This window comes from Podarcis liolepis, assembly GCF_965112155.1.
Source record: "Podarcis liolepis genome assembly, chromosome: 2".
NCBI classification, from domain to species: domain Eukaryota; kingdom Metazoa; phylum Chordata; class Lepidosauria; order Squamata; family Lacertidae; genus Podarcis; species Podarcis liolepis.
The window spans coordinates 61,964,647-61,977,027 of NC_139555.1; the positions used below are offsets into that span (position 1 = coordinate 61,964,647).

The 12,381-nt window shown below is 44.5% G+C and overlaps 1 protein-coding gene across 1 annotated transcript in view; it reads right to left on the minus strand.

Annotated features, from left to right (window-relative positions):
• Positions 1-12,381, minus strand: part of MGAT4B (alpha-1,3-mannosyl-glycoprotein 4-beta-N-acetylglucosaminyltransferase B) — a 73,728-nt gene that overhangs the window by 17,224 nt on the left and 44,123 nt on the right. The window contains exons 3-8 of the mRNA XM_083488150.1: positions 12,157-12,297; positions 10,526-10,659; positions 7,510-7,556; positions 3,471-3,584; positions 2,380-2,455; positions 1,308-1,422 (exon numbers count right to left, since the gene is read on the minus strand). Of these exons, the coding sequence (XP_083344276.1) occupies positions 1,308-1,422; positions 2,380-2,455; positions 3,471-3,584; positions 7,510-7,556; positions 10,526-10,659; positions 12,157-12,297 (627 nt within the window). The remainder of the gene's footprint in view (positions 1-1,307; positions 1,423-2,379; positions 2,456-3,470; positions 3,585-7,509; positions 7,557-10,525; positions 10,660-12,156; positions 12,298-12,381) is intronic.

The following is a 12,381-nucleotide window of genomic DNA, read 5'->3' on the forward strand; positions in this document are numbered from 1 at the left end:
AGCAACATCTGCAGGGCCAGAGGTCAGTCAGCCAGCCATCCCTGCATTTGAAGAGTGCAGTAGGTCTGTCTCCTACAACTTTTGGAAACATTTATTTTTCCTTACAAATGAACCTAACGAACACACACCTTATGCTTTAATGGCCTGCCAATGAGATCCTGCTTGGGGTACCATTTGTTGTTTCAACATAAGCACCCACTCAGAGCAGGGCCTTCTCACTTGCTGCATCAGGGAGACAAGCCCTCTCCCTGGCCCAGGTGATATTGGAAAGCAGTACAGAAACAGTGCAAATGAATGAATGAGGAGGATACTTCTTAACCCAACCTTGATTAAGTTATAGAGAACCAGTGTGGCATACCAGTTGGGAATGTTGAACTAGGTTTCAATCAGCCATGAAGCCTACTGGGTGACCTTGGGCCACTTACTCTCTCAGTCCAACCAACTTCACAGAGTTGTTATGAGAAAAAAATGGGGAGGACAACTATGTAAGCCACCTTGAGCTCCTTGAAGGAAAGGTAGACTACTAATGCAATTTATTATTATTATTATTATTATTATTATTATTATTATTATTATTATTTTGTTTGTCCATGAGCCATGTCTGCTCTGCTCCTTAAATGGAATGAAGGTTTGAAGCAACCTTTCCTGTTAGGCTTCATTCAAGGCCACCTCTCCAGTTCCTGATTCAGTTGCATTCAGTGCCCCCATATCCCTTCCAATATTGTTGCCGCCCAAATAGGAGTGGTATGAAAGACTGGTTTTTTCCCCACCTGTAATCAGTGAAGGATCTCTGCTGTTTTAACATCATAGTAGTGGTAGTAATAAATTTATATGCCGCCCATCTGACTCGGTTGCCCCAGCCACTCTGGGTGGCTTTCAACAAATTAAAACACAGTAAGACATTAAACATTAAAAACTTCCCTGTACACAAGACAAGCATGCACATGAACCAGCTGCTCCTCCCAACTAGTAACTAGAGCCTCTTAAGACGCCTGGCCTGTTTAACAAGCCACATCAATAAAACATTTGTGTCACACAAAAAAGCAAAGTGAAACTAGAGATGGCAGGCTTTGCTGTATGTTCTTTGTGTTCTGCGTTGAGTTTGGAGGAAGCCAGAGTGTAACTGTCACAACTTTTGTGTTCCATTTGTGCCAAAAGAAGCACAACTGAGAACATGGATGGTGCTTTCCTTTCTCCTGCAGGCAGAGTTAGGCACAGCACTGAAGCAGATGCCGCTGGGAGAGGTTTCTCCTCTAAGCAAAATGCACCTGAAGGTGCTGTTGGTGCTATGTTGAAGGGAGCCTTACCAATAAACCCAAGCTGTGAGAACTCCAGGATCATCCATTCCTCTGATGGCTGCTGCAGAGCAAAGTTCTTCATTGTGCTGAGATAGTTTGGCTTGGCTACAATATCATCTTCCAGCTACAAAACAAACAGTGGGAGATGCCAGTACTCGTGACAGATCATGCACTCTGCTGAAGAAAAACTCTACCCTACAACATGCCCAACAAGCAAAAATGGGAGGAAGAAACCTCTAGCCAGGGACAGGGTTTTAATAAGGAAGACAAAACCTTCCAGCAGTTTCCTGTTTTTGTTAAACGAACTAAAATAATGAATAATACTCAATCAGTAATGGTCAATTAGCTCCAGGCATGCCAGCATTATACAAGAAAAGATCTATTCCCATAATCAAACACGGATCTTGTTTTTCTAGCCATTGGAAGCAGGCAAACATTAGAAATAGACCCTGCTGTCAAAAGTCATGTTACATAATAAGGTACCAGCAGCAATATGCTGATTCCACAGTTAGGCTACCAAGTCAAGACCACATAATGTCAAAGCTGAAATGCTTAAAAAACAACAACAACCCCCCCCCCAAACGTCCCATTCTACCACTCCAGCTAACTCAGGATACAGGAACATATGAAGCTATCTTATACCGAGTCAGACCATTGATCCTTCTGGCTCAATGCTGTCAACACAGACCGGCAGCCAGGAGCCTGTCCCTGCCAGGAACTGAATCTAGGACCTTCTGCATTCAAAGCAAATGCTTTGCCCCTTAACTATGGCTCTCCCTCAAACCTTGTGAAGGTTAAAGTGATTATTTCCCCATCTAAATCTTAGCAAAATTCATTTGGCCAACTGCTATTAGAACACCAAGGTCTTACCCAAGAAAGAGACAGAGTTAAAAGTAACAGTTTTAATGAAACACATAACAGCCAGATCAAAATAATGAACAACATGGTCTACTGTATGTACCCTCCCTCCTTCTAAAACACAGGCTTCCCACACATACTTTTGTGTTTTGATCAAGGACCCAGACAAAATGTTCCTTGCTGGGAGCAACAGAATCTATACTTTAGCCAATGTTTAACTTACCTGGACATAATAGATGCCTTTGGACTGTGCATACATCATTAGAAAGCAATAATCTAGGTTCTGTTTAGTCCTCCACCTATAAAATAGAGAAAGGCTATAATGGCACACAAGGCAGAAAGTTGTTCCATTGCTGGCAGGCAGCAGGTGCTTTCAACGGAGAAAAACACAAGTTCAGCAGGGAATTCAGAATCTGGTACACTCTCATTCTGAGACCATAATGAGTTCCAGATCTATTCTGAGTACATAGCTATCATTCTAGCTTGGACTCTAGGTGATTTTAGGACCAAACGACATCTGTTGTTATTCATGGGATTAGCAACGTGTAGTTTTAAAAATCTAAGTAACGGAACAGTCATGGGAGGCGGTTCAGTCCAGATTGTAACTGCAGCATTGGGGGGGGGGGGAGTAAGAGATTTAACCCTCTGTCCCTGCCACAGTCCTTACTTTCGTGGGGAAGGGCCATAGCTCATTGACAGAGCACCTGTTTTACATGCAAAAAGCTCCAGGTTCAATCCCTGGAGCCAGGCAGGGCTTGGAATGTCCTTGGTCTGAATTCCCAGAGAGCTGCTGCCGCTCAGTGTAAGCAATATAGACCAACAGCAGTCTTGACTCTGCATAAGGCAGCTTTCTATCCAGCCCCCTTCTGGCTGCTATTTGCATTAAGATTTTTTTCCCCTGTGGGTGCCAGTGGGAGTTTCCTTCCTTTCTGATGCAAATTGCCATGGGAGGGGCCAACATCTGGATCAGAACTGCAGTGGGAGCAAAGGGTTGTGGGCCCCCCCCCACCCTTTGCTGCGGGGGCTGCTTATGTTAAATTAAAAGAGCTGTCACATGATTAGCAATTGTGTGAATAATGGCACTAGCTCTAAGGCACACATTCCATTGGAGTCACAAGAAAAGAGAAACAGCGCTGTTCACAATTTGAGCAGCTTGCTCAGGCAAATACATTTTGGAAAAGAAGTACAGGCCATTCAACCTCTACTTGCTCCCTTTAAATGCCTGTTTCTTCTCTTACAAAGCCATGGTGGTGGGGGGCAGGGCAGACGAACACAGAGTGCCAGTAGGTATCCAGTCAGCAGGCTCTCTCTTACCTGACCCTTTCCTTGGGGTCGCCAAAGGATTCCCGGAGGCGAGAGAAGTCTGGGTAGAAGTGTGGAGAAGGGGAAATAACTTCTAGAAGGCCAGAATGTATTTCATTGGGGAACCTGAGAAGGAACAAAAAAAAAACAAAACAAAAAAAAAAAAAAAGGCAAGGAAGAAGCTGTCACTTTCTGCAAAGAGGAGAATGCAACCCAACACTAGCGATTAATAGCCTGAAAATCATGGCACACCACAGGGCAGGACGACATTAAAAGCTCTGGGGAAGAAAACCTCCACAGGAGCTACTGTGCTTTCAGGTCCTATTTTAAAACAGAAGAAACAGCAACAGGGGGAATTGTTGCCATTTTGAAAAGCTCTCCCCCTGCCTTGGATTTCTCAAATACCTCACAGCAGCTTGTGGAAGGTGAAGTTAGATTTTCCTACCACACTTGTGCCCCATTCTTACATGAACATTACTTTTGAATGCTGCTCAGTATGAGGGCTTGTTTGTTTATTGCGATTTTTTACGTATTACATGCTAAATGTCCTGATTGTTACAAAAGGCAACTGGGTACTAGCTCCTCCCCCTAGTTCATGGATATGGGGCCTGTAGCCCTCTTGATGTTGTTGGGACTCCCAACTGCCCTCACCCCTGACCACTAGCCATGTGTGTCTGTATGATGCAGAGTGTTGGAGGAGGACCTGGCTGAGAGTGTTTGTAACTGTTTTTAGAACGTTTTAAAACTGCATTTAGTTTTTATTTCTAATGTGTTATTATTACTGTGTCTGCTGGCTCCTTCAGAAGGAAGGGCAGGATGTAAATAGGATGTAAATAAAATAAAAAATTTCTTAAATGTGTGTCCTTTCCTTTCTCCCAAAGGAGCCCAAGGCAGTTTAGACTAGACAGGTTCCCAATTCATTTTATATCTGATGTTATCTGTGTTATATATGTTATTTGTGTTATATGAATCTTCATTACTGTATTTTTCGCCCCATAGGACGCACTTTTCCCCCTCCAAAAATGAAGGGGAAATGTGTGTGCGTCCTATGGGGTGAATGCAGGCTTTCGCTGAAGCCTGGAGAGCGAGAGGCATCGGTGCGCACCGACCCCTCTCACTCTCCAGGCTTCAGGAAGCTATCCGCCAGCCTTGCAAGCCCGGTGGGAGTTCCTGCGGGCTCATAAGGCTTGCGGGCAGCAGCCTGCAGCCCCCGCGAGTGTCCGCAAGCCTTGCGCGCCCGGCAGGAGGTCCCGCCGAGTGCGCGAGGCTTGGGGCGGCAGCCTGTCGCCCGAAGCACGGGGAGCCCTCCGGAGGGTGCCCCGTGCTTCGGGGAGGTGAGCGCAAGGCTTGGGGCGGCAGCCAGGGCGGCGGCGGGGGGGGGGGGAATATATATATTTTTTTCATTTCCCCCCCAAAAAACAAGATGCGTCCTATGGGCCGGTGCGCCCTATAGGACGAAAAATACGGTAAGTCAATATTTAATTATTAAATTTGTTAGTCATTTCCCCAGGCAGGCCAAAGCAACATACAATATTCTGTTACAAAGATTACATCACTGCATTTTGTCTCTCTGTTCTTTAGAAAAGTCAAATACTTTGATGTTTTTTCCTGTCATGGCAGAGCTACTGCATTATTATTATTATTATTATTATTATTATTATTATTATTATTATTACTATTACTACTACTACTATTCCAAGGGTCAATTAATGACTCGTTCACTTTTCACTTTGTTTAAATGTCTTTTCATAGGGTTACATCAATATACCAGTACACATTCAAATTCCAAAAAGCATCTGTGTTTTTGGCAGCCCTTAAATAATACATGTTTTGACAGTGTTTGCCTGTAGATAATCAGTCTCAGCATGTGCCCTGTAGTAAGTCTTTTTCTTAATCAAGTGATTGCAAGGCGACAGGAACCAGCAGTGGGATTAAGGAATAAAAAAGTAGCCTTTCTGTCTCATTGTGGGGTGGGGGTGTGCGTGGCTATTTCCTGTTGACAACTTTGTGTTCCTTTCAATTAATCATCTTTCTGCAATATTTGAACAGTGGCTTCTAACTGGGAAAGCTGTTCTCTTGATACAGGAGCAATTGCTTTTCCTCTAAGCCATCTAAACTAAAGATGGCATTTGCCACCACTGTGTTTCCCCTCCCCACATAGAATCATAGAGTTGGAACAGACCACAAGGCCCATCGAGTCCAACCCCCTGCCAAGCAGGAAACACCATCAGAGCACTCCTGACATATGGTTGTCAAGCCTCTGCTTAAAGACCTCCAAAGAAGGAGACTCCACCACACTCCTTGGCAGCAAATTCCACTGTCAAACAGCTCTTACTGTCAGGAAGTTCTTCCTAATGTTTAGGTGGAATCTTCTTTCTTGTAGTTTGGATCCATTGCTCCGTGTCCGCTTCTCTGGAGCAGCAGAAAACAACCTTTCTCCCTCCTCTATATGACATCCTTTTATATATTTGAACATGGCTATCATATCACCCCTTAACCTCCTCTTCTCCAGGCTAAACATGCCCAGCTCCCTTAGCCGTTCCTCATAAGGCATCGTTTCCAGGCCTTTGACCATTTTGGTTGCCCTCCTCTGGACACGTTCCAGTTTGTCAGTGTCCTTCTTGAACTGTGGTGCCCAGAACTGGACACAGTACTCCTGGTGAGGTCTGACCAGAGCAGAATACAGTGGCACTATTACTTCCCTTGATCTAGATGCTATACTCCTATTGATGCAGCCCAGATCCTATTGATGCAGCCCATGATTCTTCCTGTTCAGTTTAAGGGAGCTAAAACAAGCCATTTGTGTGCATGCAGTATGTGCGTGCATGCATGTGTGTTCAGAAATCAAATTGCTAAACTGATAAAAGGGAAACATTTGAGGCATCTGATAGAGAGCTGCTTTCCAAGACAATGTCCATCCATTTCATCGGGGTCCATTACACAGTCAGCCCTATAATGACTTGATAATTGTGTGGTCTCGTCCACAGCCAAAAGGAGTTTGCCAGACTCCACATAAGCCACAGACTCTTCATCAGCACTGGAAACAAAATGACTCCCACCTTAGCTATTACAAGAGCCTTCTCTCATCACCTGTACAGCTCACGGAGCAAAACTTTAGTTAGTAGGTCACATCCTTTTTTCCAGGTCTTGATCTTAGCGGCTGTTATTAATAGGCAACATGCAGAATGCAGAAGCGGTAATGAAGTCAGGGACACTTCCATTACCATTATCTTCTAAATCTTCTGTCCTCTGAGCACTGATGCTACTAATTCCTGCCCAGTGTCTTCTACAAGCTCACTAATCATTTTTTAAAAAACAAACCCACCAGAGCCTCCCATCCAAATCCTTAAAACCCCCAGAAAACGCCCTGAGCAACTTATTGATGAGAGAACCCTGACAACGCAAAAAGAAACCCACATAATGCTTTGAGAGGGAAATTAACTATTAGGTTGACACAGAGCTCTGGAGAAATCAGATGCAGACCTGGTAGGAGCAGCAGGGAGACAGAATATAACCCTAATGAAGCAAAGGACATCATGGCAGGGATATTGATGTTGGAACTAAGCCTTATTTTGGTTTGAGGTCTGTGTTGCTGGCAAGCAGCCGCTTCTCCTGCTGTGAACAGGCTGTAGAATGAAGATAACAAGAACTGTCTGCCCAGGACCACTGTTAACTCTTAAGGCAGCAGTTAACTGACATGGAGCCCACAAGTAACGTAAATACTGGCCAAAGGCAGCATAGCACATGCTGCTGTTCCAAAATAATGACTCTCCTGATAATCTAAGAAACAAAGGGGAAATAAATGGATGGCATGACTGATGCAGACTCACAACTTGTTTTAACAGGGGAGGGGAAATTAAAGGTTAATCAGCATGCAAACTCAATGCATAGGCTTAGTAAAAAAAGAAAGAAAAACCTTCCTCAGGAAGAAAACATAACATGCAAAAACCCCCCAAAATACTTTTGTTCTCATTTTTTAATTAAAGGTAAAAATTGGTATTTTTCCTAAGAAGAATGCAATAGTAATAAAGAATGAAAGAATGCTGCTTACAGGCTTTTGATACTTTCTGCCACTCCTGTTGTATACTGTGGATCTGTCTGCAAAGGAAAATTGAAGAGTACAAGTCAATAAGAACAAGCAGATTTAAGAAGTTGTCAATATGCATATTCTGCACCTCAGAGATCATGCTTACTAGCCCTACTTATGCCAACATGCTTGTCCTGTTGCCAAGTGCTGCTAGTCTTGCCAAGGGCTGCCAGATACACTTTATTTTTAAATTTCCTACTTCAGAAGATGCAGTATGTGTTTACATTCTCAGCGGACTCCTAATAGCAAGATAAGGCAATTTGAAAAGTGAGATCTGGCAACAAAACAACATAATGAATGAATGAAAGGTCAGGATTTTATGCCCAAAATCAGAACCATCTTGGAAACAATGTTAAGGGAACAATAAAAGTGCATTTGGAGGGGAGGAGGGAAGAATCTAAGGATGCTTTCAGTTTCCCAAACAAGGAGTGGTTTCTGATCTAAGAAAACAGACAGCAAAATGAAGACAAGGTGCTTTATGTTCTTCGTAAATGGATGCAGCATGCATCTGCTCCAATAACTGCCTCAGAACTTGGCACCAGAAAATGAGAAGTACACATGTGCCTTCAGGAAATGCCACCTTGCCTTGCTCTGTACGGCACTTCCTCATCAGACACCCAGTTTAGAGGAAGTCTGCCTGTTCCATTTCAGTTGTGCCTTAAAGCACCCCAACACCACTTTAGCAGCCATAGGTTTCCCCCCCCAAAAAATAACCCTAGATTGTCAAGAATGCTGGGAATGTTAGCTCTGTGAGTGTAGGGTGTGGATGTGACCGTAGTCTCTTGGTGAGCAACAGATCTTCAAATTTCCTCACACATTCAAAAGACATATATAATGATATTCTTCTTTCATTTGTGGAAGTGACTTGGTTTTAGCAGAGCCTCCTGCAGAAAACGGGGGCGGGGAGAAAAGGTGATGTTCACCAATTTAACCTCCCCCTGGCAGCCCCTAGTGCCACTTTCCATGCTTTTCCAAAGGGTTCTCTAACTGTCCACAGAAGAACTGGGGGAGAAAAAGGGGGCTGCAGAGGCATGGGGAAGTCAGCAAAAATTGAACCCCCCTCTTATGCCCAAGGGAGCAGTTAGTGGAGTTCCAACTCTGGGCAACCGGAAATCCAAGCTATTTCAAGTTCACTATCTCCTTAAAATTCTCACAAGATGCACACACACTGGCTAAAAGCTAAGACGGAGACATTAAAATGTGTTGTCTGCAGGCAAAGCATGCCAATCAAGCGCCTTAAAATTACTTGACATGCCATTTTTTTCATTGAATAATTTGTAAAAAAAACAAAAAACAACATGTATCCAGGCAGTAAGAAAAGGACAGCATGAGTATCTTATCCAAAACAAGAAACAAAGGCACACAGAGGCTTTCCAGTGCATGCATGAAATGCAAGAGAGACTCAGACAGCCCTTGATACACTACAGATCAATTTAAGTGTAAAGGAAAAAAAATATGTGAAGCAGGCCCAACTTCCAGTCTTGGGGGGGAAATTTGGGCAAGATGGTCTCAGTGGTCCCCTACTGGTGGCTGCCCTTCCCCCACCGTGGACAACTTAGTAGCTTGAGGGTAGACTGCCTGCCCATGTCTGCAGCAGTCAGTGAGTTAAAGCATGCTGCACAGATCTGTCACTCCATTTAGTGTACAGTGGTGCCTCGCAAGACGAAAAGAATTCGTTCCACGAGTCTTTTCGTCTTGTGATGTTTTTCGTCTTGCGAAGCATGGTCCGTCGCAACTGCGCCTCTTCAAGCGGCTTTTAAAAAAAGCGCAAGACGTTTTCGTCTTGCGAAGCAAGCCCATAGGGAAATTCGTCTAGCAAAGCAACACAAAAACGGAAAACCCTTTCGTCTAGCGAGTTTTTCGTCTTGCGAGGCATTCGTCTTGCGGGGCACCACTGTATTTGCCCCTGCACTGTTCCTGTTGCCACATAGCTGAGCCACATAAGGTATGGTGGCAACAACATCAGCAGTGCCTCCTCCTGGGCTCCAGAGCTTCGCCATTTGCTGGAGTATATTCTGTACTGGGCCTGATGTGAAGCAGCCCTGAGTTCTCCTTTCTGCTAAGCAAAGTATCTACCATTTTAGAATAAGAAGCCATTTGCTCCTCAAGTGCAGCCATTTTCTTCTGCTTAATTGCAAAGTGGGAAGGAATTCCACATACAAAAATACCATCAATGAATGCTGAAAAAAGGAATCAGTAAAGGGGTCATTAAGGGCTGCTGTTCTCTTCGAAATAATTTGCTACTGAAGGCTATTTTTGCAGAAAGGATTTCTGGAAAGCAAGAAAAACTAATTTGTTTCAAGCTTGAGACAAATAATCCCAATGGGACTGCTACATGAAAAACACACACACACACAAACCCTGAGACAAAAAGTGGCCACAGCGGATTAATGTGCAAAGGTCATCCTAACTCTCAAATCCAGAAGCTGGTTATGATGTGAGGCATTTAGTACAGCAAAATGCATAGGCATTTTTTTCAGTTAAGGTTCTTTTTGGGATCTCTAGCAGGGGGTGGCAGCAAATGCCCAGGATCCTGAAAGAACACCCTGAAGGCAATTGTACCAGGCCCCTTTTTTAGAACAGCTGCCTAGCGTTCTGCTGGAGCAAAGGTCAACAAGCCGAGTGCAATTTAAATTAAAGGGACATACACAAGTGCCTTCTTGGCAACAGCCATGCAGCCTTCTGCTAACATATTGACCCTCTACAGCTGAGTGCATCCAAGCATTGTTTCACACTGGAAACAGCCCGCTGGGCCCCATTGGCGGGATGTGCCCGATGATCCTTGTCGGACAGCAGCCTGAGGTTAGACTTATCTCCCTGTGCCAAAGGAGAAGTTGGCCCGCAGCCATGTGGAGAGAGACATCCTGCTGTTTCATGACTACATGCAGGCTCCTGGATCAGCATCAAGTCCCTGTCAGATGGACAATAAAGGGATACGGAGTTATCAAAGCTGGATTCGGAGGTGAGGTGATAACTTTACCTCCGCAATCATGACAACAATGACAGAGTCTTCCTTTTCCTGCTGGTTGAGCTCTGAGATCAGAGAGTTTAGGGTGTCTGTAAGATAGGAATGCACCTCCCGCTTGACACTAGGGATCCCCATCACTATCGATACTGTAAATGAGCAGAACAAAAATATAGTTAAAGTTAGCTTGCTAAAAAAAACCACAGTTTCTCACGTCATACTTCACATCTCAAAGGAGCACAATTTCCTTTTCTACTTGTTTTTTGGCAAAGTTCTCCATATATTCTGGATAATGAAGGTGGCTTGTCAAGAAGGACATCAAGAGCTTCATGGCAGGTCAAGGGCAAGACAGCAGGAAGATGGGCATAGTGCAAATGCACCAGTGGGCCAAATATGGCAATCCTGCCACTATGTTTGCACCAAACCAACCTCCCAGCCACCTTGTCCCTCCCACTCCTGGTAAGCAACAGTGACCCACATTCCAGAAAGCTAGCAAAGCAGTTCTGCACCACCCAGTAGCTGCTTCTGCTGGAGAATGAACTAATACCCTCAAACGAAATGTAGATGGATGTGTAGCAGTGGCCACCATGGCTGTCCTGGGATTGTAAGCTGGCAGAGAGTCCTCGTACACCATATTGCTTTTGACTGAGGAAGCAGAATCTGCCCTACATTGCTAGAACAAGACTTGAGGGGATCAAAAGTAGAGATTTAACTTAAGTACTTTACCTTCTGGAGGATTGGGTTTGTTCTAACAAAGGCTTAGCCAGATCCCCAAAAGACACTCTATACCAGGGACCCCACAATCTTTTTAGGCCAGTGGGCACGCTTGCAAATCTAAGAAACTGTTGTGGGTACCATAAAATACCCATTTCACAGAAGAAAACCTGGTGATGTGCATACATAAACATCAAAACAACAACAACAACATAAAGGCAGGCATTCCCCTCCTTCCAAAAGAAAGGTAACTCCTGATCAAACAACCTCATCCTAAAATAAAACAACTAAATTAAAAACATTTTGAAAATTGAAGGGGCTTTGCGGACACCAGCAGGGGTACCTGAAGGTGCAGTGTGGGGATCCCTCCTTTATGCAGTAAAGCATTGTCTCTTAAAATAATATAGCACAGGCAATATACCCCTGAGACAGTTTCTGAATGGAAGGTACACAGCACTCATGCTCAGCCTGGGCAGGTCATCTTGCCCATCTGTGCCACAAAGTGGTGTATAATGAGATAAGTGCAGAAGGAACAGTTCACATAACTGAAAGGAGAGACTCTAGCAAAGCAAACTGCCTGCCAGACCATTTCCAGGAGCTTCCTTCTGTCTCTGCTGCCTTGTGCACAGAAACAGAAAGAGAAGGACGGGACGTTCATGTCCATACATGCCCTTGGCAGGTATAGGGAAGCTATTTTCCATGGCAGCACCATCTCAACTGTATCAGAAGCTGGCCACACAACCAGCTGGCTTCTCAAAAATGGCCACCACAGGAAGTGGCCTAGGTATGGCAGCAGCCGTAACATATAAATCTTATGCATCCTTAGCTTGTCATTTGATAATTCCGTTAGGTCTGGGACAGGGTAGGCATGGGGGAAGAGTTGGAAGGGAAGTGGCCTAAAGAGCAACAAGAAACCCACGGCATCCACTTACCTCCGGTGCGTCCCTGTCCAACATGCACAGCCGGCTGCAGGCTGTTCTCCTTGGACAGCAAATGAGGCAAATGATGGAAGATGGTGGGGAGATGCAACACATTCTTGTTAGTGATATTCCAGAGTTTCAGTTTTGTTTCATCTGTTTGAGAAAAGAAAAGACGAACGTTCTGACATTTCCCCCAATGTTATAATGAGGAAGGAGGGAGACTGTTAAGCTTGAGGG